This window comes from Seriola lalandi, unplaced genomic scaffold, assembly GCF_002814215.2.
Source record: "Seriola lalandi dorsalis isolate HSWRI2012SDOR001 ecotype SW California unplaced genomic scaffold, Sedor1 jcf7180002054861, whole genome shotgun sequence".
Classification (NCBI taxonomy): Eukaryota; Metazoa; Chordata; class Actinopteri; order Carangiformes; family Carangidae; genus Seriola; species Seriola lalandi.
Window position 1 is genome coordinate 1,028,327 of NW_019525414.1, and position 25,017 is coordinate 1,053,343.

General features: G+C 40.9%; 1 protein-coding gene across 7 annotated transcripts in view; it reads left to right on the forward strand.

Annotated features, from left to right (window-relative positions):
* Positions 1–478: 478 nt before the first annotated feature.
* vps13d (vacuolar protein sorting 13 homolog D) overlaps positions 479–25,017 on the forward strand; it is a 77,471-nt gene continuing 52,932 nt past the window's right edge. For 5 of the 7 annotated variants that reach the window (XM_087179679.1, XM_087179682.1, XM_087179683.1 and 2 more), the window contains exons 1-21: positions 479–1,002; positions 1,775–1,919; positions 2,955–3,032; positions 5,781–5,971; positions 6,417–6,497; positions 7,587–7,703; positions 8,066–8,170; positions 8,659–8,829; positions 11,755–11,855; positions 11,957–12,125; positions 12,854–12,955; positions 13,205–13,394; positions 13,649–13,831; positions 17,951–18,081; positions 18,207–18,261; positions 19,246–19,425; positions 19,594–19,724; positions 19,808–19,940; positions 20,048–22,321; positions 22,449–22,603; positions 23,644–24,690. In XM_087179679.1, coding sequence (XP_087035805.1) covers positions 1,823–1,919; positions 2,955–3,032; positions 5,781–5,971; positions 6,417–6,497; positions 7,587–7,703; positions 8,066–8,170; positions 8,659–8,829; positions 11,755–11,855; positions 11,957–12,125; positions 12,854–12,955; positions 13,205–13,394; positions 13,649–13,831; positions 17,951–18,081; positions 18,207–18,261; positions 19,246–19,425; positions 19,594–19,724; positions 19,808–19,940; positions 20,048–22,321; positions 22,449–22,603; positions 23,644–24,690 — 5,691 coding nt within the window. In that variant the 5' untranslated portion in view covers positions 479–1,002; positions 1,775–1,822. The remainder of the gene's footprint in view (positions 1,003–1,774; positions 1,920–2,954; positions 3,033–5,780; positions 5,972–6,416; positions 6,498–7,586; positions 7,704–8,065; positions 8,171–8,658; positions 8,830–11,754; positions 11,856–11,956; positions 12,126–12,853; positions 12,956–13,204; positions 13,395–13,648; positions 13,832–17,950; positions 18,082–18,206; positions 18,262–19,245; positions 19,426–19,593; positions 19,725–19,807; positions 19,941–20,047; positions 22,322–22,448; positions 22,604–23,643; positions 24,691–25,017) is intronic. The other 2 variants (XM_087179680.1, XM_087179685.1) reach the window with 1 other exon arrangement.

Genomic DNA, 25,017 nt, shown 5'->3' on the forward strand with positions numbered 1-25,017 from the left:
CCCCTTGGGGACAATAAACTTAGTAACTAAGTAACTAAGTAAAAAAAAACTAACATGCATTTCTCGGCGGGCAGGCAGAACTCGGCACACCGGAAGTCCTCGTGTTGTGTTCCTGGACTGTTTATTTTGTCCCTTGTCAAGAGTCAGAGTTAGATGCTAACAACGGTGCTGCTCACAACCGCTTTCGCCAAATGACAAATACACCGGGGAAATACGCTCACCGCTATCAGCTAGAAAAAATATGTACGTAGGTAGGCTAGGCACCTACGTACGTAGGCTACCTCACCAAATTACTACGCAGCCCTATTTTAGGCTTTTAAAAGATAAATAATAAATGAATAAATTACATTACTTTTCAGCTGGTGCAGCTGTACGTTGGATAGTAGGAAATATCAGCAGAACATTTCAATTCGCAGTCCCCGGTTTTAAACCAAACGCAAAACGAGAGGAATGGTTTGTTTTTGTCACATGACAGGAAGTATGCGTTGGAAGCTCAACGGTATTAGGAAGTGTGTTTATTTACGAAGCAGCAACACATAACTCTCTAATTTTAAAATATAGTATTAATCCATTTATTCTGGAAGGATTAACTGTGTTTACTGTGAAAACGAACCCGGTTACTTTTGTCTTTGAGTGTGATACAGTCGGCTGCCTGTTTTTGACTGGACACCCTTCGCATGCTAGTTGTAGCTAATTGGCTAGCTAACTAAGATCACAACCTTGCCCTGTCCGTCACCACAACCAGTTTTGTGCTGCTTGCTGATGGTGACAACTCTTAAGTAGGTTCATTGTCATTTCTACTTAGTCCTCGTTTAGATAATATGTGTTAGTTAATGCGTGGCAGTCTCCAGTATGCGGTTCATAAAACGCTAACCGTCCCTTTACCGTGAGTCCTGTCCTGAGTGGTTTTGACACGACATGACCACCTTCTGACAGTGGCGTTAGGCTGGCAGCGACATGGACTCAGCCAAGCTGGGTCGATAAACGGACGTGTCTGAAACGGTGAGTCAGTAGCACTGCCTTTGGTGCATTACATTAACGCTGGGTTAATGGTAGCTGTAGTTAGGTGGAGTTATGGTGCTGCTTTGTTAACATCTAACTTTAGTTGAGTGTTATAGTTACTGTCACGGTGCCAACGTCAGATAAGATGGCAGCCTTGAGTAATCCATCGACTGTGATTAGAAACTGTCGCTGCTTTAACTAATTCTGTAACTTACATTACCGCTAGCTGTCATTAAAGACACGACCTCGGACACTTTCACTTTGGGTTCTATCCCCAAACTTAATCAGCGTGGCCATGTCTGAATGTATGGCATAGGCACGTAACTTATAGAACTAGACTGGAGTTTTAGACCCCTCAGTCAGTATTAGGAATGGGAATATTCCCAATGCCAGTATCACCTGAAAGCGGTAATGTGCAGTGTAAGCCTAACGTTTTATCAGGCCCTGTCTGCAGTTTATCAACAGACTAACAATTCTTGAAAAGTCTTTAATATCACACTGAAGCTTGTACTAACTTGTGGCTATGAACAAATTAACTTTTTACATTTTAGAACGGAGTTTGGCAAATTATAGATCTCCTCTGCAGGAGGACAGGATTTAGCTTAATGAAGACCGAGTTGTGATCAACTTGGCAGTTTACTGCTATATGTAAATAGATGAATAAAATTTGTGTCCTATATCCTGTATCCTATGTGTATTATATTACTTGTATATACATTGTACACCTCCCCTGTCAGGGCTACAATCAACAGGGTGTTTTTCATCATCACAGTTTCCTCCCACACCTTGGTGTAGCTCTCAGCATCCCTGACCTATCAGAATGTTGGAGGGCCTTGTTGCCTGGGTGCTAAACACATACCTGGGCAAATATGTCAGCAACCTGAACACAGATCAGCTCTCCATCGCCCTTCTGAAAGGTAATTACACATGTCTCTATTTTTCTGGTCACTTAAAATTACTGCTAATTATTTTTTACGAAGCACACTGCAGTGTTCTGCATGTGGGAATGTGTTTTCATTCTTCCCCTCCCTCTAAGTAATCTGTCAAAGTGAACATGATTTCTTCTTTATTGTTGTGTATGAGGTAATTACGTATTACTACAGATGAAAGTGCAGATCAATTTGAAAAGTCTAAACTGTATTAAGTCACAGTGAGAGCTTTCTTGACTTTCAAGTATATGCAAATTGATTTGCTTGGCTTTATCTTTCTTTATACTTTTTCTTCTTACTATGCTTATTGTTATGCACCAAAACACCAAACACCCTGTGTGTGAAAACCTACTTGGCAATAAACCTGATTCTGATTCTTGTTCTTCAGTGTTAGACCTGAGACTCAGGCTCCAATATTCGCTGCAACCTGAACTATAACAGTGTTGGACTACACTACTTGCTGTCTACTTCGACTTGAAACTGAGCTTTATCAGTTTCACAGTAGAACTTGAGTGTAAAGTTTGTGCAAGGGTGACATGAGAAGAAAATGCCCCTAAGAATTGATATGTACACTAAAACAAGAGTGACACACCACTAAAATGAATGCAGTCTGATACAACAGTTCTGAAAGAAATCTTATGACTCCTTCATGAAGGTTCTAATGTTAAGGTTGTGCTGAAAGTGTCTTGGAGAGGTGCTGATTCAGCTGTTTTGTCACTGTGGACGCTGTAGTTTGCGGTGCTGTTGAACTGTATACAGAGAGGTGTTTTTAGCCTTCCTTTATTGTTATCAATGGCTCGACAAAATGATTGTAACACCTGACAGTATATATGTGTTGTTATTGTGTGAACTATACTAAGACATTTAAAAGTAGTGGCGTGGTCTGTTGCATTGGACAACAATTCAGTCACAGTGAAACAAACAGTCAATTTTAATTTAAATTTTAATTGAGATCATCAGCACTTATTAGGAAAATGAGGCAACCCAGCATTGACAGACTGTCTGTTTCGTGTCATTCCTCAGGTGCAGTGGAGCTGGAGAACCTCCCCCTGAGGAAGGATGCCCTCCGAGAGTTTGATCTGCCATTTGAAGTCAAAGCAGGTGAGAAACATTTCCCCGTTTCAGACCTGGTATGAACATCAGTCTCAGGTGATCTGATCACCAGTGGACAGCTCTAAGTTCAGGTGTGAGGACGCCTGAGACACATTGAGGCTCTTTTGAGATCCAATCACTCAGACCACATTCAGAGGTGGCCACATTCTTTTGGCTGTGTGAACACAAATGCTGCTTTCTCTCTCCCTCTCTATCTCACTCTCTCACACACACACACACACACACACACACACACACACACACACACACACACACACACACACACACACACAAACAGATTGACAGTGGACCCGTATGTCAGATTGGCTGAAAACATCAACGCATACCTGTTTGTTTGCACATAAAGCAGTGAGATCCGATCACAAGTGGTCACTGAGACATTTTAAATCCAGGTGTGAACTGATGAACTTAGAGCTGACCTCTTGTTATCGGATCACTGACAATGCATATTAATGCAGGTCCGAACAGGGCCATTGATTTACTGACCTCACAAACTTACCACACATAACTCGAAAAAACTATAACCAAGCAATCCTTTTTGATTGGTCCATGTATATCCCACAGATTACTTGTTCAAGAACTGTATGCTTAAGTTAATTTTTTTTGTTCTTGTTGCTTTTTGCTGATGGATAGCAATGATAATTGTTAAGTAAATTATCAAATAAACTCAGGAACACCGTCTGAAAATTCACAAGAGTAGGATATTTATTCTTGCAGCAAGGGAACAAGTTACACACAAGAGCTCACAGTGCAAATGTTCAAAGAATGCAATATTCACACAGAATTTATACACAGAATATATGAGAGTGACCTCACATTTTTGCTTAAATGAGACAGACACAATAGAGACTCGATTCATGCCTTATCATAGCTAATGTTTGTCACTGCGCTCCTCTCTGACAACTCCTGTCTTAAAAGTAAACACAATATTAAAAAGTTCTATTCAGGATAATACTGTTTCCCTTTAAGATGGTTATGTTTATCATAAAGTATCACAATTTTTCCAACAATAATCTTTAGTAACATTACAACATTACATCTAACCGTGATAGGGGCCATGATGTCATTAGTCAATATTGTACATGGCACTGATATTGTTTGCACATATAGTTTAATTTCACCACCATCAACAGAGAAGCTTATTTCATTTTGAGTTGTTGAATCAGCACATTTACTGTGTTTTGCATTTTTACTGAAAATTGAAGACAGCCAAACATTTTATGGTGAATAAAGCAGGGTACTGTATGTTTGCGAGGAGTTGTGCAACTGATTGACAAATCTTGTGCTTTGGTAATTGCTAAACAATATGTCTATTTTAAAATTACATTGTCAGACGGACATGTTTTTAAAGACTGTTTAGTCCAAATGACAAAACCTATAGATTAAGATATTTTCCCACCACAAGCCACTGTTCTTTAGATGCCAGAATAATAAAAAAGTCTCAGCTTGGTGTTTCTCTCTTGACTTTTTATAGTTACACTGCTCTACATTGCTGACAGTCTAACCCTGAATCAGGATTTTCCTGTTTGGTTACATGTGCTCTAATGTAATGGTGGAGGAGCAGCGTTCTTTATCTTACATACCTGCATTCACTACCGAAAAGAAATGAGTCTGAGGGAGTTTTGAGAGATGCCTTTGAAGAGAAAGTCAGGGAGTTTGATCTGCAAAAGAGAAACAAGTTCCAGAGACAATTGAGGACTTCTGGAGGCAAATGGAAGGAGCCCTAACTAGTCATATTCTCCAGCATTTATCTGTAACTTTTGGAGGTCATTATATTGTGGTTCTAGATGTAAGGGGTAATTTCTGCGTTTGGACTCTTTGACTTGTTTATACATGCACACGTGATTGCTTCATCTGCTGCTGTTGCTTTTGTGACTAATGCATAAAAAAAGAAAAAAATTTTTAATTGAGGTTAAAGCAATGGACATGAAAATATAAGAAAAACATAGGTGTAAAAGTATTGGTCACATTGCTACCGTTTGTATGTAGGTGAAGCACTGAAGTATGGGGAAGCTGTTCACCAAGTTTCAATCTCACAGCCTTTGATTTGACATGTGTCATCATGTTTTGCTCATTTCTCATAGAATGCCATTAATATATATATATATATATACTACAGTGGGGCATGTTACGCAACCCTATGAGTGAGAGACAAAGAGGAGAGATCAAAAAAGTGATGCCAGGATTTTCTGATCTCCTGCTCCTTCTAAATTTCTCATAATGCAAATCATTAGTGTCTTTTATTAGCCCCCTGTCTCTTTAATGCCCAGCTCCTCCAGTTTGTAGCACTGGCTCTCTGTTAAAAACTTAAAGAGTCAAGACCAAGTTTAGCTGTTTTTTTTTTTAAACTTTGAAAGCTCCATGGACAGTGATGGAGACCTTCAGAGTACTCCTCATAATGATAACTGATCTTTGTGTGTAAAATTGGGTGGAATGCTCCTAAAATGCAGTTTAGAAACATTTATTTCCAGCATTATCACTAGCAATGAATGACAAGTAGCATGGTTTAAAACAAAGGCCATAACGCACATGATTATCCATGACATCTTCAGAAGATTTACAAATCTCTTATTTAGCTCAGAAATACATCATTTTCATCTTGTTTCAACAAAACTGACTAACATGCTCTTGATATAGTCAGAATTTATCTACATATATTCAAAATTCAGTTGATTTTTTCAGCTTCAGTCTGTATTTCCTTCACTATGATGCACACATCATCTTGTCTTTCACCAGGCTTCATTGGAAAGATTACTCTCCAGATCCCTTTCTACCGGCCTCACAGTGACCCATGGGTCATCTCCATGTCCCAGCTCAACCTGATCATCGGCCCCACCCAGCTGCAGGAGTATGATGGAGAGAAGGAGAGAGAGGAGGAGAGAGAGCGCAAAAAACGTCTCCTTAAGGCTCTCGAAGAAAAATTCAAAGTAGGTAGATCAACACTAGAGATAAAATGTGCTTTTCACTTGTCCCATCAATGGTTAATTTAAAAATAATAATAATATTTCTTCCATTTAGTTTTCTAGTCTCTAATGAGCATTGGAGACCCACATGAACACTAGAGTAGCTACAGACTTATTGACATGTTCAGCATAATTTTTGATGCTGCATGTCACTTCTTCAATTCAACTGTTATTCTCTGGTGTTTTGATTTGGTGATTTTAAACCTTAGAAAAAAAGAGTGCCAGTTTGCATGCCAGAATTATCAGGGAGTCTGAGTCAGATAATGGAACTGAACTTTGTGGCTTGGTCTTCTAGTCCTGATGTATGTTCATTGCGTCCTTCACCTGTTTTAAAGTGTCAAACCCATACACTTCTCTACCAAGCACTTTTATCTTTAACACTCTTTGTTGTTGTTGACGGCTCCTCCAGAGTGAGTGTGAACAGAGAGGAGAGTCCTACTGGTACTCTGCCACTGCCTCAGTAGTCACCAGGATTGTGGAAAACATTGAGGTGAGTTATCCAATATTAGATACTATAGCTGGGACTTTATCATAAACATCACATGTATTTTTATCTATCAGTTTTGCAGAGTACATACAAAACAGAATAGCAAAAGAACTTGGTGTGTACACATCTTAGTAAGTAAGTGAGAATGGTGGGTGAATGTAGTGAGGGCCATGAAACAAAAGAAAGTTAAGCAAAATATGAAATAGTAGCAGCATGCGTTGGGTTTAAAGGATAGGTTCACAGTTTTTCAAGTCTCTATTAAAGCAATACTCAGGGCCCGTATTCACAAAGCATTTTATCTTACCACTAAGAGTACTCCTAAGTTGCACTAAAGGTTTTCACCTAAATCATCTTCACAAAGCTGCTCGGACCAACTTTTACTAAGGAAAAGCAAAAACTTCTGAGTTAAGAGTACGATTCTGTTACTGTGGTTGACATCAGCTCTCATGGATGAGCTCGCTTGCAGGTTGATGAGAAACAGTCTTTAACAATTACAAATGAAATAAGAACAGATTAGATGCTTTTTACAAAAGTAGGGCATTCTCCAAAATGCATCTGTATGATGAGGTTTGTGTCGACCTGGGAGAATTTAATTTTACTATAAAAAAAAAAAAAATGATAAGAATTTAAAAAACTCAGCTGTCATAGACTACCTAACTAAACCTATTAGCCATCTGTGTGAGAAGCCATGTCTTCCCTCCAACTTCTCCTAGACTTAGGTAATACATTTAGCGCTATTTTTTAGCAGTTTCTCCTAAATCGGCAAGTTAGGAGCTACTTTTAGCCTTAAGATGATTTGTGAATATGGGCCCAGGTGCCCATAATAGCAATGAAACAGGTTTTGCTTGTAATCAAGCAGCCATATATGATACACTACAATTATGCACAACATGTGGAACAACAAGGTTTTAACACGTACAAACACTCAATAAAAGAAGAATACCTAATTAAGTAAATACCTTCCAGATATCAGGACAAAGAATTTCCACATTGCTGTCTTGACACTGCGGTCAGCCTGCCTAAAGTAATCAGGTAGTTTTTATTATTTGACCCTGAGGCACAGATTGAACTTTTTTTCCTTCTTGTATGTAGCTGAATATTCAAGATGTACATCTTAGATTTGAGGATGACTTCTCCAACCCAGAGAAACCCTTTTCCTTTGGGGTTTGCATCAACAATATTTCTGCTCAGAATCCCTCTAAGGAGTCGGTAAGTTTTCACTCAAAGTGACTGTAACAGTAATGATGTAAAATTACACTTCATTCCTTATTTTTAAAGTTTGTAGTGGATTAGTGGTATTTAAACATTAGTGTACATAGCAGGACTACTGGTTTGGTTATAGGTCAAAGACCTCTCTTTTCTGTAATGCATGCATTAGGTTTGTAATCAGGAAGCACATTGCTTAACCCAAAGAAATTTTTTCTTGTAAGGACGTCTTGGAATCTGACATTTATGAGAACTGTATGTTGTAATTGTGAGATCTTTATATGGTACTTGACAGCCTCCATTAATTCAGGACTGCCATGGGTCTTTGCATTTCAGGTTAACAGGAGTTTTCTTTGTATTTGCAGGTCCAAAAGTCCCTCCGACAAAAGCAGCTGGAGATTGAAGACTTCTGTGTTTACTGGGACACAGAGTGTGAAATGCTGGGAAAGCTGCCTGCAAATCAGATCCAGGTCAGGCATGTGGTGACCTTCAACAGTTAGGAGCCATCTCATTGGTTACAGAGGATTAGACCTTAGTTCTGGACGGCACCCTGAGTTTTCCATGTCACTTTTCTTTAAGACAAGCTCTACCATAAATTATACCTAACCAAACTGAATTGTACAAACACCAGAAAAAAAGACATTCCTGCTACTTGAGACACACAACACAACATCCAGTGATAACTGACAATGACGTGTGGATAGTAAAGGAACTTAATTAATTCAATTTAAACATTATGAAAGAGTCACAATGTTGGTTAAGGTACATTTTTCAATTCAGTGGCTCATCTTACTATACGTTGTGATTTTCAGTAATGGATTATATCATGAAGCACAAAATGCAAGCTGGTTGGTGAAGAAATTCTCACAAATGGCGCACTGTGATGATGCAAAACCAAATCAGATGTAAAGAAATACAATTCCATATGACTTGTCTGATTACTTTTGTAACTGTATAGGATGCAATGACCCGGTGTATGCAGAGCCGTGAACATCAATACATCTTTGAACCAGTGTGTGCCTCCGTGCTGCTCAGAAGAAACGCTTCCAAAGAGCCTCTGAGGTCCCGACACACCCCACGGATTGAGGGCCAGGTTCAGCTGGAGCCCATGTCATTACGCTTGTCACAGGTGTGTATACATTACAGTACAAAAATATTTTCTAAATACATTCTGAAGTTAACATGGTGCTTTGAGGCTGATGTTCCAATCTTTTTAATATGAAATCCCCTCTTTGTGATTTCATGGATACACTTGGGTTTAACTCAGACTGGTGAATTCTCATACAGTATTTGCTTCAGCTGAACTTTAGGATATACATAATGGACTGTGAATGCTTTCTTGAAAAAATGTGAACTTTTCCTTTTAAATCATCTGAATTGCATTTAATGACAATAACTTATCAGCACACAAAAATGACAGTAGAATCAGAAGTAATTGGTGAATGAAAATAGTATTAATATGAAAAAGTGAAAGCGTTTGGTATGTACTGTAGTATATATACAGAATTTACCATGTGAGATTGAGATGTGATTATAGTAGAGGTGATTCCATCCCTCCACAGTGTTTTTACCAGTTTTTATTTGTATGGTTACTGATCAAAGGTATAACAGGGAATATAAGGAAAAATAAAACAAAACAAGAAAGGGCAAGGCAGGTCTGATGAGACCTACCTTAAAAGCACTATACATGTAACTAGAAGGACTTCTTATTAGTTTGACTGTGTGGTTGTATTGATCCTAGATCATGTCTACAGTGCTTGTTCTTTACAGTGCAATTTTTATAGGTCCATCCTCCCCACATGCAGCACAAAAACACAAAAACAAACCAATAGATTAAACATTAACAAACAAAAGGAAATCAGTTATGCATTAGTAATCATCTTGTCTGATTTTAAAGCTGCACCTGGTAACAGTTCAGTAAGACAGATTGGAGCACAGTATACGCACCCTCACGGTTGCTATCGGTCACACCTATCAAGTTAACACTCTACATTCAATCCAATAAGACAAAGGAAACAACAGACCTTATGTAACCACCATTTGGGGGTGTATCTGTGAGACTGTTGCTAGGCCCACGTGGCTGCAGCACAAAGAAGGATTATATTTTTAATTTTCTATGTTCTGTTCAGTTCACCTCACAACCTTCCCAAGCCAAGGTGACGATGATCCAGACGAAGAATTGTTATTCTCAAACTGGGAGGTCTGGCATCATGGGATCATGTTTCTCAGAACTCCACTCATCCTTGTGCACTTAAAGTATCTCAGGACAGCAACTTTAATTTTCACATAATTTAGCTTTAACAAATTTGGACAAACTCTACAGTTGGTGGTTCCATTACTTAGTCATTAGCAGAAACCCTGTTTGTCCTCTGGAGTCTGAGGCGTTAGGCCTCAGCTGACCAGACACCAACTTAGCTGTTGCCAGAGATGAAACCCCCAAATGTCACATATGCTTAGTCATCAACTGTCACATAGTTGTCATTTTGGAACTCACATATGCACAAGTGAATTTTCTTCTTTTTCTGCACACTATATAATATGAGTATATTATTGAAAAGCATTATGAGTGATAACATAGTCCTATTTCTCACCTGCCGACCAAGGACATCTGTGAGCAAACGTGACCAGACACACATTGTTAATCGTTTTCCTGTTTTCCTCAACATTTATCCTATTTTTACACATTCATACACCTTTCCCCTCCTTGGCTGGGTCTTGCAGGGGCACCTTAACTTACAAGTTATGATTACAAAAAATATGGACTTGTACAGTTATTACAAAGTACAATTAACATCATAGTACAAATATAATATTGTAGCTGAAAGAATTTATATACTACAACCATTGCATTTTTCTCCCACATGAGCTGCTCAGGTTGAGGCTCAGTGTTTGTGCTCGTGTCATCCACATCACCAGCTTCGCTTTTAGTGATTGCGGACTAACGTTAGTTGGATGGGGCGGAGGCATGTGACTTAACATGACGTAGTATTTTTTTAAGGGGACAGTTCATGAACGCATGCATCGGGGAGTATTAACCGAATTAACCGACATGAGCAAGATTCAGTCAGTGAAAGGTTCTACTTTCTCGGTTAATTGCCCAGCAGTAGTACCAATGTATTCTAGGAATGGGGACCAAAATCTTATAGAATACCTTAATCATATACTTGGAGCTTTATGTCAAATATTACATAGGTATTATATCAAAAATAACCTCATGCCACCAGCTATTTTTTTGAGGTTTGCAGTCTAACCCTTTTATTTCAGATATTTGGTCTTGCACAGAAAGTATGGATACATAGAAATACACCCAAGCCCCAGAATGCCTTTCTTCTAACCCACACGGACTATATTCTCTAGTGGAGAAGTCTGATGACAAAAGCCATTATTTAAAGAACTTGGTGCCTGGAAATATCTAAAAAACAAATTTCTAAATTTCTTACATATTTGATCAAATGAAAGTAGTACTCTCTTTTCATAAAAATGTCCAATAGTAATAATGCCTTTACTGTCACACAACTCACAGCCCCTATCTGTGGTACCAGGAGAGAAATCTATGTTGCCCCGTACTGGCAAAAGGAAGGACAGTTGTCCCTTCCAATCTTCTTATATTCTGCCAGGCTTTAATAGTTGTCATTGTTTAATGTTACTATATTGTCACCAATAAAAGTTTTAATCATCCTTTGTTTAGAAGTAAACAGGAGACTACTTAATAAGGACTGATTAACTTGAGAAGTTTTTAGATTTTCAGATTCACTGTCATTTTTAATCCAGTCAGCAATGTAGCATAGCGGTGAGGCCAGTTGGTAAAGCCTAACTGACAGGAACTGACACTGACAAGAGCTGACCAACTCTTTCCTGTGGCTTTATAAGTCTAGCCAGACTCATCCCAGTTCCAAATAAAAGTACTGAACCGACTGTTTAATTTTACGGCACAATTTAATTTCAAATACAGTATCTCTAAACCACAGCCTGTGTCTGATCATTAGCTTGTGTAACAGAAGCATTCAGACAGAGCAGTGATTGTGTGTGTGTGTGTGTGTTTGTTGTCCCTTAGGTACAGTACCAGCAGATCATGGCGTTCCTTAAAGAGCTAGACCGCCGGGAGAGAGAGATGCTTTACCGAAAATGGAGACCTAAAGTCCCCATTTCTGGGAAGTAAGTTCAAACACTTCAGTTTTTTTTTTCACATTTCACATCATTACATATATTGTTTTTGTAATAAACCTTGGAACATGAAACAATGTGTTTCCCTGCAGCTGTCGTCAGTGGTGGATCTTTGCCATCCAGGCCAACCTGAGTGAGATCAGGGAGCAGCGGCAGCGGTGCAACTGGGGCTTTGCCCTGCAGCGAGCTCGAGATGCCCAGACCTACACCAGCCTCTACTTCAGAAGGCTCAGAGCCGTCTCACTGAGTCCTCAGGAAGAGGTACTGCAAGGGAACACATACATGATGTATAAACAGCCATTTAAGTGACTGTATTATTCATATCTTTAAATATAATCTAAACAAAAACTAACAAATATTGACATTATATTGTCCCGCATATTCCCTTCATTTTATAATAGAATTCATAAAATGATCTGATTTAAGATTGTAAGGATTTACTTGATGATTTACACTAAGGGCTGGGTTATATATGATATGTTGTGCGACCGTGCTATAAATCAAAGTGTTTATAGTTGAGCTGATTAGTAACACGGGAAGACAAAGTAAAGAGCTGGCCACCATAGACGGGGGATACACAATACTGTTTACATACAGAGATAACTGTAGTGTTGCACTCAGTTGTACATGTGAATAGTAAAAAGTAGTTGAATGTAGAAAGACAGCTAGAGAGAGAAATTCAGGCTGCACAGCTGACCAGCCACAGAGTGACTTGGGTGTGAGTGTGAGATTGTTGGTTTGGGAAGGTTACAGGTGTGGGCACAGGGTTTCTGAAGACGTTTGACCACCTGACAAGAACCTATAAGGAAGCATACTGGCAGCTTACAGGTTGCCACACTAACCTCATTATCCAGCTTTACCCTTCATGTTTTCTTCATTTCTGTCTGCCCAAGTAAGCAAACTGGCCTCAGTTAAATTAGTTTTTTCACACACTGTAACACACTAATTGAACACACATTACCGAACTGATGCATGTCTTTGTCATCTAGAGTGAAGTGGCGCGAGTGGAAGAGGAGCAGACGTTAGAGGAGCTGCAGAGTCTCAGAGAAATTGTCCACGACTGGTCTCGAAAACAGGAAGAGATCGCAGAGGTAACGTTACATGATTCATATGGGTATACAGTATTGTATGAAATTAAGATTTCAACACATCAGTTGCTTTTGCGGACTTTGTAAGAAGAGAAATCCCCGTCTACCTTAGATTAAAGTCCTGTTAACTCCACCTCAGTTTCAACTGTTTGTGAACTCACAAAACACACAATCAATCATCACACTGATGTACCAGATGTATCTTTGTCATAGTTTCAGCATGTGTTCTCTGTTCTCTGTCTCCTTTTCTAGATTGTGCGAGAGCCCAGCAGTGACCATCAGCCCTATGCAGACACCACATCCATCCCTAAGAGTGGGAGCTCAGGAATGATACAGTACCTGCAGTCTTGGTTCCCGGGCTGGGGAGGCTGGTATGGAGATTCCCAGGACCCAAACAGGCCTGAAGAGCTCCTGCCAAGTCCATCCTCCTGGGATATTCTAGGTGAGGGACTTCTGTCTGGTGCTAGAGATGGGCTGACATTTAACATCTGTCTTTAATCTTTTTATAAGCTGCAGTAGATGTTGGTACCACACAATTGGTTTTATTAGAATTACATTTTCTGTGATGGTGGTCTAGTCTGGAGTCCTGTATAATAAATTAGGTTTTTATGTTTTGTATTATCTTTAGTAGTGTTTTGTGTTAGATGGAATATTATTCCTGCGCTGACTGCTGATCCTGATGATTTGCTTGTCCAGCAGAGACAGAAGACTTATTCGACCCGTTGGAGGACTCTCACACACTGAACACCTTCACCAGACGAGATCACCTGTTTGCCCGGCTGGAGTTCTTACTGGAGAAGGGCGGAGTCACACTCTTCCACCAGGACAGGAGGGGGGACACACTGGTTGAGAGTGGGGTCATCCAGTTGGAATTCTCAGGTACGAAGAGGTAGTGTTGGAAACATGTTGCAGGGTTATTTAAGTTAAAGGGATAGTTGGGGTTTTTTGACACGGGATTGTTTGAGATACTCATGAATAGTCGGTACATTACCTGCAGTAGATTATGATCAGCACACCCCCAGTTAGGAAAGCTGACCAGGCAGCACCCGGCAGACTAGCAGAGCTATGTGGGGCCACGAGAAAAAACAGGTTTTAGACACTTTTAAAAACACCCCTCAAAACAATTCAATATCCGTTTAAATGTAGCTTCATATAGAATCTTTTTAGCGGTTTACTTTCCCATGAAAACACCACTTTCCTTTTGCACTACATTTTTCAACCGCTGAACTACCACATTTCTACGCACAAATGCACCTAAGGAGGAGGAGGATCTATCTATCTATCTATCTATCTATCTATCTATCTATCTATCTCTCTCTCTCTCTCTCTCTCTCTCTCTCTCTCTCTCTCTCTCTCTGTCTCTCTCCCTCTCTCTCCCTCTCTCCCTCTCCCTCCAGTCATTTGTTATCTCGTCTTGTCCTGGGTCCCTGGGTCTTGGGACGATCTTGTTCCCTTTTGTGGATCTGTTTCCTGAAAACAATCCTTTTTATGGTCTTGTTTATTTTAGTTTTGACACCCAAATGTGTATAATATTTATATTTATTTATATATATATATATATATAAATGAAATAATGCCTGCCAATTCTCATAAATTCATACCAGACACACTCCATAAAAACCATCAACAAAGCAAAGCTTCATTAAAAACTATATTTCACTTTAAAACTACATTAATTTCAACAATTTACAACCCTGGAGAGGTTTACAAAATAATGTAATAAATGGATGAATTAAGTAATGTGTGCAATTTACAAGCAATTGTAACTGACAAAAATAGAATACAGTTGTGGATGAAGGTACGGGTGAACTTCACTGTCACAAGACAAGTTTGCATAAGACAGGTTGACTGTAAGTGATGGAGATAAGGTGCAAAAAGTCAAGGAGCCGTTATTCATCATCAGTCTTTGTGTGTAACACAGTTTACATGTTGCAGACTCAGTTTTAGGGAGAGGCTGTTCTGAAGTCTGTTCATGTTCTGCAGAACCAAATTAAAACACAAGGTTAGTATACGTTTTACACTGTGGTTTTACAGTTTTACGTTAGCAAACATGCTAACTTCAAGTACAATAACATTACTAGTTACTCACATATATGACATTTGCCAAATGTGGATGTATGCAGTTAGCTTCTAAGACTAATTTAACAGTTAGTTATAAAGTTTACCTTGAATTGTGAAAGCTAACCCGTGTTAGCAGCATCTTTGCACGGCTCAGCCAGGAGCGTATTGCAGGTTGCCGATGCAGGTGGGCGTACTTAGTGTCCTCGAGGACACAGGTCAGATCCACCCCTCACTCCTCCCCAGCTCCACCCTCTCATCCAAATATGGTTTCTTCTGGCTCCAAAAAAACAAGATGGTAACGTCCATTAAGCCAGAGACAGTAGAGAAATGGAGACACTTCATTTCCGATTATTCTCTGTATCTGTGTCACGTGGGTTTCTGCACCTCCCCACCCCTTTAGGATTGTATTCATTCCAATGGGCGAAGTGAACGCGATCACAGATAGTGACAGATTATTTCGCTCCATAGTTACCGAAATAAATATTGGACCCATTTTTCACAAGCCACACGTCTTCAGAACATTCTGACATCAGAATGACTTTTTTCAGATGAACAGATCAGGAGAAAATTCACTTTATTCGAGACCTGCCTCTGTCTCAGTGCTATACTCTCGTGAAATCTGTCAACTGCCGACATCGTTTGCCAACCGATAACCAGATGTTTAGATGGACCAGAGTTATTTTTGGATTGACTTACGTGAAACCATGGATTAAACTTTAAAACTTAAATAAAACTTGTTTCATTGCTTAACAGTTGCTAAAATAGATTATTAGCCTATTAAACTGAAATGACCTTTTACTGGGCTGATCAGAGGTAGTTAGCAGATAAAAAACAGCGGCAAAAAAGGCACAAATTTGTACTGTATCCGTGTTGTATCTTGTATTCTTTTGACAGGAACAATTAGTCCATAAATTTGTGTTAAAAATGCCTGAGCTTTGTGCAGCTACAGGCTGTAATAACAAGAAAATGGATTTGTCTTTTCTTTCCCAAAGGATGCAGAGAAGTAAGTCTAGACAGGGATAGATTTTAATATTAGCTACTGTCACATTTCATGCCAGTTGCCTTTGCTTGATGGAGGGGTTGGGGGACAACGCCCACTTAGGAGACTGGAACTGTGTCCTATTTCATACCATTGGCGCACTGCCTGTAATGTGGTATCTCTGTATAGAGGATCTTTGATTAAGGTAAACTCGAGGCTTCAAAGGTAGTTTGCCACTTGGCGGAACCTGATTGGGCTACAGGTACCACCTCATGCTACCAGTAGTGACAAGGACACTAGCAAAACACAAAACTAGAGTAGAATCAGTCAGGAAGGAGAGACCAATTGTCTGTGGCCACCACATGCAAAATTCCCATTTTTGGGGTTGTCTTGCTTTCGCCTCTCCATTGCACCTGTCACTTTCATTTGCACCAAAGCAGCTGAAACTGATTCACAATCACCTGTGCTTCCTAAATTGACGTTGTTGGAAGGATCAGTTCTGGCTGCTAAATGCGTTGCCTTGGTTGTGGAGGACGCCATTGAAGGTCATGGCTGGAGATTTCCCCGAGGTGGCAGCTCTCGGGGTCCAGGGCGAGGAGGGCCTTGAAATCTTCTAGGAATAAGGCAGGCCTGGTTGGTTCCTTGGTAAGTATGGGCGGAGCTTGTGGAGCTACCGTCCCCTGAACACCCATTTGGGAACCCACTGCTTGTGTAATGGATTTTGAGCCAGTGGTGCCCTGGTGGGATTACTACAGCTTGCATCTTTCTTGTCTTTGTAAATATTCACCCAGCTGCATCTTATAGAGCTGTAGCTGAATGGCTTTAGAGTTGTTCTTAGCCTCAGCTTCCTTCCCCCTATGCTGTTCCACATGATGTATCACATGTTCTTGATACATAGGAAACGAGGGAGCATTCAACCCTGCAACTAATTCTGACGACTTCTGTACTGGCAGTGGGAGGGACTTCTTAACTATCATGTGAAACAGTCTTTGAGTAGGTTGATATTTGTCCCATGACTTTGTGACTCTGGTATTGTTACTCCACTCTCTGTAATTCATCTGGTTTGGCCTGGCATGCCTCCATGGGTCCATGCTTTTCACTGGTAGGGGGTACTCTTGGAGATGCAGAGGCATGAGAGTATCAGCTCTAGAGGTAACTGTTGGACATGATGGTTTGGCGACTGAGCAGGAGGGAAGGCTATGGGGTTCAGGCAATTCCCCCTCCAAGTTCACTAGTTGCTCTCTAGTCTCTGTCCTTCTGGCCTAGCGAGACACACCCACAATTCTATTTTGCCATTTTTTAATGAGATTTGCAAGGAGGGAGGCATCCCCTCTCCTGCATCTTTTGCAATGGTGTTTTCTCATTTTGGTCACACAGTCTTGCAGTGCTCTGGCCTCCCCAACTCACTCCGAGACCCACTCTGGCCCTCCCATTTCTCTCTTAAACAAGGCCAGGTCAAAGTTGTCTATGTTCAACACTTTGTCTACCTGTCCTTAAATGTTATCCTCATGTGGAATTAACCGATCTACATATCTTTTTTCTATAGTTACAATAGCAACAATCCTGGAGTCATAGAAGAACTCCTTTCTAATGTCTCTCTCTTCCTGTGCAATGTCTTCAGTATCATGGACAACAGAGAGGATGTTGTTTAGAGGAATAGCCAACTAACTCTTATGCAGCTACCCATCTCAGCAGTGGTTGATCCAGCAGTGCGACAGTTCAGTGCTCTCCAAATGTTAAACCATTTAGTTAGTTGCCAAAGCTTCACATTTATCAACTTGGGCAACTGAGCTTTCAATTCTCCATGTATGTCTTTAAAAACATTCTCCTTTCCAGAACTTTGTGCGCACTCCACGATTCTCTTCATATTCTTCTCGCCAGTCCATACAGCTTAATTTCTACCATCCACCACAATTTTGTGGTTTGTGGTTTAATTTACTGTGACCATGTTTCCACAGGTGTGAAGGTGATTGTGGAGTCTCTCCCTCGCTCAGAGTCCTCCCTGCTGTCTGTTAAACTGGGTTGTTTGGTCCTGAGAGACTTGACCACTCAGGGCACCATCTTCCCTGTCCTGGTGTCTCCCAAAATGGTAAGGTAGTGAACAGAGGTGGGCAGCAGGTTCATTATGTGAACAAAAGTTTGAGAAAGTGAATTGGAGATCCTCCTTATTTTCTAATGTGTGCTGTAGCACGTAATAATTTTAATCTCTTGTAGGACAAAGTTGTTGTTACCACTAATCAGCCATCTGGCCATCCCAGCAGTACTTTTGGTAAGACTTATGTTTTTTGCTTTTAAGAATTGATTTAAGAGTATTTTCTCAGTTTAACAAAATTAAATAACACTTTGAATGATCTTGTAACCTCATGACTACTTTTTGTCAGTACTAATATTATTTTCTATATGTCTTTATATAATTGTGTATAAATAAACTTTCAAGTTTATCCATATTTCTGGACTGCCAAATGGCATTTCTAACAATGTCAGCAAGTTCACGCAACATGAAACTGTTTCTTCATTTATGTGTGTGTGGTTTCTGACTTTTATTGTCCATAGATATTTTTAAAAATACTCAAGATTATTTTTGACTCTTTTTCATCACCATCACTTAAACCTTACTGTAGTGTAACTTTGCCTCTGCCCTGTTTAAGTACAGTCCAGAACCCCTGCAGAGCAGACACTCCACACTTAACCTATATCAGCCTCAGGTTTTACCTGCTCATGTTTTAGTGTTTGTGGTTCATGAGTAGTGTAGTCAACTTCAGTACATTCAGCATCAGAGCTGAGAGAACTGGAACAGCAAGCAGAAACCATGGTGAAAAAACAAAAAGGGAATTGTACTTCTCTGCCCTCCTTTCCCATCACCCTTTTCTCTTTCCACTGTGATTGATTCAGTTTGAATTAATTTTAAGACACAATACTATGCTCCTTTATTGCTCTGTGTTTTAATGACACAGCAAAAAGGCTGATGATTTGACTAAAATGAGGATTTAACCGTGGACTGGTGATTCAAATCATCATCATGTAGGGGGCAGTCCTAATCATTAACATTTTCATATTGTATGGTGTAATGACAATTCCTGCCTCTGGGGTCACTAATACAAAATGCCAGTTCAATATCTCTGTAGAGTAAAGATGTAACAAGAATCAGATTGTGGTGGCAGTATGAATAGCAAGGCACCATACTCCCACCATCATTGACCAAAAAGTTAGTCTCGTAATAGATACATTTTTTGTTTTGTTTTTGTTTTGTCAGGATGCAGTGCAGAGTGCTCATCATCACCAGTGTTTGAGATGATTTATGAGCGCAACCCTGCAAGGTGTAAGTTTGAGAGAAGACTGGAAGTGAGCACGAGTCCACTGAACATTGTCTACAACCCACAAGCGATCAAAAAAGTTGCTGAATTCTTCTATAAAGGAAGAGTTCACACCTCAGGCAAGTACTGAAACTTGCTTTTATGCTGTAAGTGTACATACATGTTATTATATATGAGTTAAAAAATCAATTCCAACAATTAACAAAAGGAATCAATGAACAACACTGCAGACACAATGATAGTCCTCTAACTTAGATTATTGTATTTTAAAAATTTTTTATCTGCAGGTTTTGGCTATCAGTCAGAGCTGGAGCTGAGAGTGGCAGAGGCTGCCAGGAGGCAGTACAACAAGCTGAAGATGCAGACTAAGGCAGAGATTCGACAAACCATTGATCAGCTACTCGTGGGAGAGTTTATTGTAAGAGAGATTCCCTGGATGGTGACTTGTAATAATTGTTCGTTTGATCATTTCTAAATACAGCTGATGTGTTTGCTTTATAGGAAAACAGTAAGCGTTGGACCATGAAACTGGACATCTGTGCACCCCAGGTGATTTTTCCAGATGACTTCCAGTCAGAGGACCCGATGCTAGTTGTAGTTGATCTAGGCAGGATTCTCCTTACAAACTCCCAAGGTAAAACAATCAGCCATTTTTTAAATAAAAGGACATACCCAAATATCATCATTCTTTTGTTTAATGTGGTTTCTAAGTCAGCTCATCACTATTCATTTTCTTTGAAGATGACAACAAGGCCAGCCCTTCAATGCAGCCTGAAAAGGATGACATGAGTGACGATGAGTACCAAACACCCCTTGCCACCCCGCCAGAGTCTCCACCACCTGAAATGCACGTGCCTTTGAAAGCACAACATAAAAGCCCTGAACATCCCAGCCTCATATCTCCCGAAATTACACAGGCCTACAGCAGAAAGCTTTATGAAAAATACTCTTTGTCCTTTAAGGACCTGCAGATAATGGTTGGTCGCTTTAAGGACAACTGGAAACATCTTCAAGAGAGTGAGGTAGGCCCCACTCATGTGGTGGAGAAGTTTAATGTGCTGTTGCAGCTTGAGCAGAGACTGCGTTATACATCAGACCCCCAGCTCCCTGGGGCCGTGCTGTCAGGAGCTCTACCAGACCTCAAAGTCCATATCAACCTTGAGAAGATGACTGCCCTTAGGAGTTGCCTGGCTAGGCTAACCAGCCCAGCTGTGAGTGAAGGGGACAAAAGTCAAGAGAGAGGCCCCAATATAAGGTCTCCTGACCCTCTTACCCTTCGCCATGACAAGATATTTCAGAGGGAGGACAGCTCCTGGAAGCTGCAAGGTTCAGCCAAGAACCTGACACAGAGTGTGATGACTTTAGAACAGCACACACGAGAAGTCCTGGTGGAATCCCGTCTACTATTAGCTGAGTTCAACATTAATTACATGCAGCTTGGTGTAGAGAGTGATGGCCGCTACATATCTGTTCTCAAGGTATTTGGCACCAATGCTCATTTTGTCAAGCGGCCTTATGATGCTGAAGTATCTCTGACTGTCCATGGTCTTCTGCTGGTGGACACATTACAGACTTATGGCTCAGACTTCGACCTTCTTGTGGCTTCTCATAAGCATCTCAGTTTTGACATACCCACGGGCAGCCTCCGAGAGAGCCAGCCTTCGTCCCCTGTATCATCCCCTGATGGCAGATCTCCTGAACATCAGGGCCACCATAGTGAGTCAACCTCTGGTATGCCTGTGGATAGAGTCTCCCCCTTCAGTTCCCTCTTCAAAGACCAGGAGGCCCTAATTAAGCTTGAGTACCAGTTTGTGAGCTCAGACTGCCCTTCCATGAACCTTGACAGCTCTCTCCAGGTGACAAGCATGCAAGTCAACAATCTGGACATCATTCTCAACCCTGAGACCATGGTGGAGCTACTCAAATTCCTCCAGAAGTCTTTCCCCAAAGAAGAAAGCACGTGGACATCATCAGCGCAACAAAATAATGCACAACCTTACTGTGAGCTAGAGGAGGGAACGTATCAAGCCACTTATGACCAGAACAAAGAGCTGACTGTAGAGATCCACCGCCTTAACCTGCTTCTTCTTCGGACTGTGTCCACTGGCACTGTCCTGGTTGCTGAGAAGAAAGGGCTGAAGATTGCCACTGCAAGCATCACTGGCACCAAGGTAAATGTGTCTATGGGCAGTCGTTTGGACATCAGTGGTTCACTTGGGTCCATGCAGTTGGTGGACCTGACCCAGGAAGGAGGCCGAAGCCAGTTTGTGGTCAGCATTGGCAGTGTTGAGGACAACTCCTCAACCCTTGGCGGACTAACATTCCTTGCTGACACAGGAGATTCTCCCTCAGAAGCTTTAAATTTTCGCCTTATGGAAAAAACCCAAGGAGACTGTTCCTTGCAGCTTCAAATGGCATCCTTGCACTATAATCACTCAGCTAAGTTCTTGAAGGAGCTGAGTCTGTCTGCTAATGAGGTAGAAGACAATTTCCGCTCCATGTTGAAAACTGCTGCGACCAAAGTGTCAACAGTTCTAGCCACCAAGACAGCAGAGTACAGTGGTATGGTGTCGCTGTTCGAGACTCCCTCACGGAGAACTCGAACTCAGAGTCAGAGCTGGGCTTATCCATTTGAAGATGAGGAGGATGTTCCCATGGAGGAACCTGAATCCACCTTGGACACATTCTTGGTGAAGCTCACCCTTAATATCAGCGTTGAATCACCAGTTGTGTCCATTCCCCGTAAGCCTGGACACCCTGAGCTGTTGGTTGGTCATCTGGGAAGAATAACAATCCAGAATTTTGTGACTGGGCAAGACTCAGATGGAGAGAGGTTACAGGTGTTTGTCAAGGATATTCGGCTGTATTCACTCAATATGAGTCATCTGGTTTTGAAGAGGCCAGCCAGACGGGATAGTGCTGGTACCATGTCACCATCTCACAATGGGAGCATCAGTCGTGATGAACCACAGTTCACACGTCATGACTTTTTTGAATCCCTAAGCCAGGGAACAGGTGAGAATTAGTTTTAAATGTTAAGAATAGTTGTATTCTGAATGGTGCATAGTGTGTAGTAATGAAAATAATTCAAACATGCAATTTATATGCAGCTTGTAATACAATGTTACAATTTCTTTATCAGCCTTCCATATATTGAAAGACACCACTATAAAGTTCACCCTGGAGAAAATTCCCGTTGACGAAGACACCTCTCAGTTTACCTTCCTTACCACAGAGGAGCCCTGCAGGAGCACAGGGTTGCTAAAAATTGAGGGAAAATTCGTCACCCCTGTTCAGGTACTGTTCAAGTATACAAGACTAAATATCTAAGTATATACATAGTCTATATATATATAAGTTTAGATGATGATTGTGTCTCAAACACAATGCCATTTGAGAGAGAGATGACTCCCCAATAAAGGCCTTGTAACAAATGCAGAGAGGTCGTTAGATTTACTGTAATACCGTCAAATGTAATAAGTCAATTCAGTAAACTGCAGCGCTAATTCCATCACCACAACAGTAATCTCATACTCTGTTGCTCTCAGTTATTCTTTTTAATGGAAATACTGTCCTCATTCACTCATTTCTCACTCAGTTCTTTCCATCACAGAGAAGCTATTGTCAATGAAGGTCAACACTTGTCGCAAATGTTTTACACATTCTGCCAAGAAAGAGATTATTTCCCCTGAGCTACTGGAAGGTTTTTAATATGATCTATGCAGAAACTGTTGCGTTTCATTTACATTAACTGCAATTATTTAGTGAGTGAAAACAATATCTCTGTTGAAAGGAAATATGCAGAGCTACACATTGAGTATGATGCAATAATGCCATGACAGGAATTAATCAAGACAATGCGTAAACATGGAGGAAGTGTTGAGTTTGCATCAACAGCAAAACGGGGCTTCCTCCTACAATATACTGAGTTAAGTTAGGAGTAAAGATCTGTCTGTAATATAAATCTGGTTCTCACTGTAGTTAAAATAAAGATCTCAGAGACTGAGAATTAAAAGTATGTACAGTTGATTACAATGCAAGTCAAAGGAGATTTAGATGTACAGTAGTTGCCTTTGACTTTGACTGACAGCGCCCTTATTTTGCTGTACTTTGTTACAAGTATTAGGGTAGGACAAATTATAACTTTATCATTCTTATTAGAGAATGGAGTTTGGTAATCTAATAATGCAGCATATCTCCACCCACAGTCAATATGAGCAGAAGTCTCATCAGCTAGAATAAGTGATCTGTGTGGGTGTGCAGGGCCGTTACATAACAATTTTACAATGTTAATAAGTGTTTATTAATGGTTTCAATATGTGATTCTCTGGTGATAGGTATTCCTGTGCAAGTCTGTATATGAGCAAGTCCTGCAGACACTGGACAATTTGTCCCTCATTGAGGAGCAACGTGTCACACCCAGCCAACCGCCCACACCCCCACCACCAACTCCTTCCTCCACAAGACCTCATCGCTTTCCTGATCCCCAGGGAGGGCTATTTGCAAGGGACCCTCCCTATATGGGCTTCTCCCACTCATCGTTTTCCTCTCCTATGCCTCTCCAGTCTCACAAACCTGCTCTTCACTCTCCCACATTCACTCAGCTGAAAATGACCTTACATGTGGCAGAATTGCAGGTCCAGCTAAGTGCTGACCTGACCCAGGGCTCCCAGGGCTTAGTCAGTTTGCGCTTCCAAGATCTTGAGGGGGACTTTACCAGAGACCACCCTCACTTACTGGCAGTCCAACTGGCACTGCGCTCGCTGCTAATGGAAGACCTCTTGGAACAGAACCCTAAGTCTAAGTACAAACATTTGATGGTGTCTCGCGGAGCTCCCAAGCCCTCCACCTTTAGTCCAAAGGAATACCTGTCTCAAAGCTGTCCATCAGCATCCAATGCCCTGTACCCAGATATGCCTCGCTCACTGCCTGCTCACATGGAAGAGGCCCAGAACGTCTTCAAGCTCTACCAGAGGCATCCCAGCACTCCTTCAGCTAGCAGTCGCAAATCCAAGAGGGACCCGGACTGTCCCAGCACTCCACCCCCCTCTCCTACCCACCATACACCTTCCCCTCAGCCACCTCCAAACTTTGATGATTCATTAGTTCATATTAATGTGCAGCTGGTGGACCAGAACCACCCAGAGTTCAAAACGCGCTATGGAAGTGTGGGACGAAGTGTGGATATTGACTTCAACTGCCTGGACGTTTTGATTACACTGCAGACGTGGGTAGTCATCCTAGACTTCTTTGGTATTGGCTCCACAGCCAATAATCATGCTGTGAAGGTCCCTTCATCACTGCAATCAGGACACCCTCTGTATGAGCCAGACGTCAATGAGGAGGAGACAACAGAGGCCGTCAACACCAAAGTGGACTTAAAGGTAGGTCAATGGACCTGGTGCATCTAGTTAGGCTGGGCTTTCCAAATACTAAGTCTAGTTGGTAGGCTGTAGTTCATGTATGTGTAATGTAATGTTCATGTAGATTACATATATGTATATACTGTATGAAAAATGATATGCTATGTGTTCTTTATATTTGTTAGCTACACTAGCTGCATTGCCTTGCAGGTATGGCAGTGTCAGTCTGTGGGGTCTGTCCATCCATTACATAACTGTATCTGTTATGTTATGGATTACATTTTTTTGAGACATTTATGGTCCCCAGAGGATGAATGCTACTGATTTTAGTGATGCTCAGACTTTTCC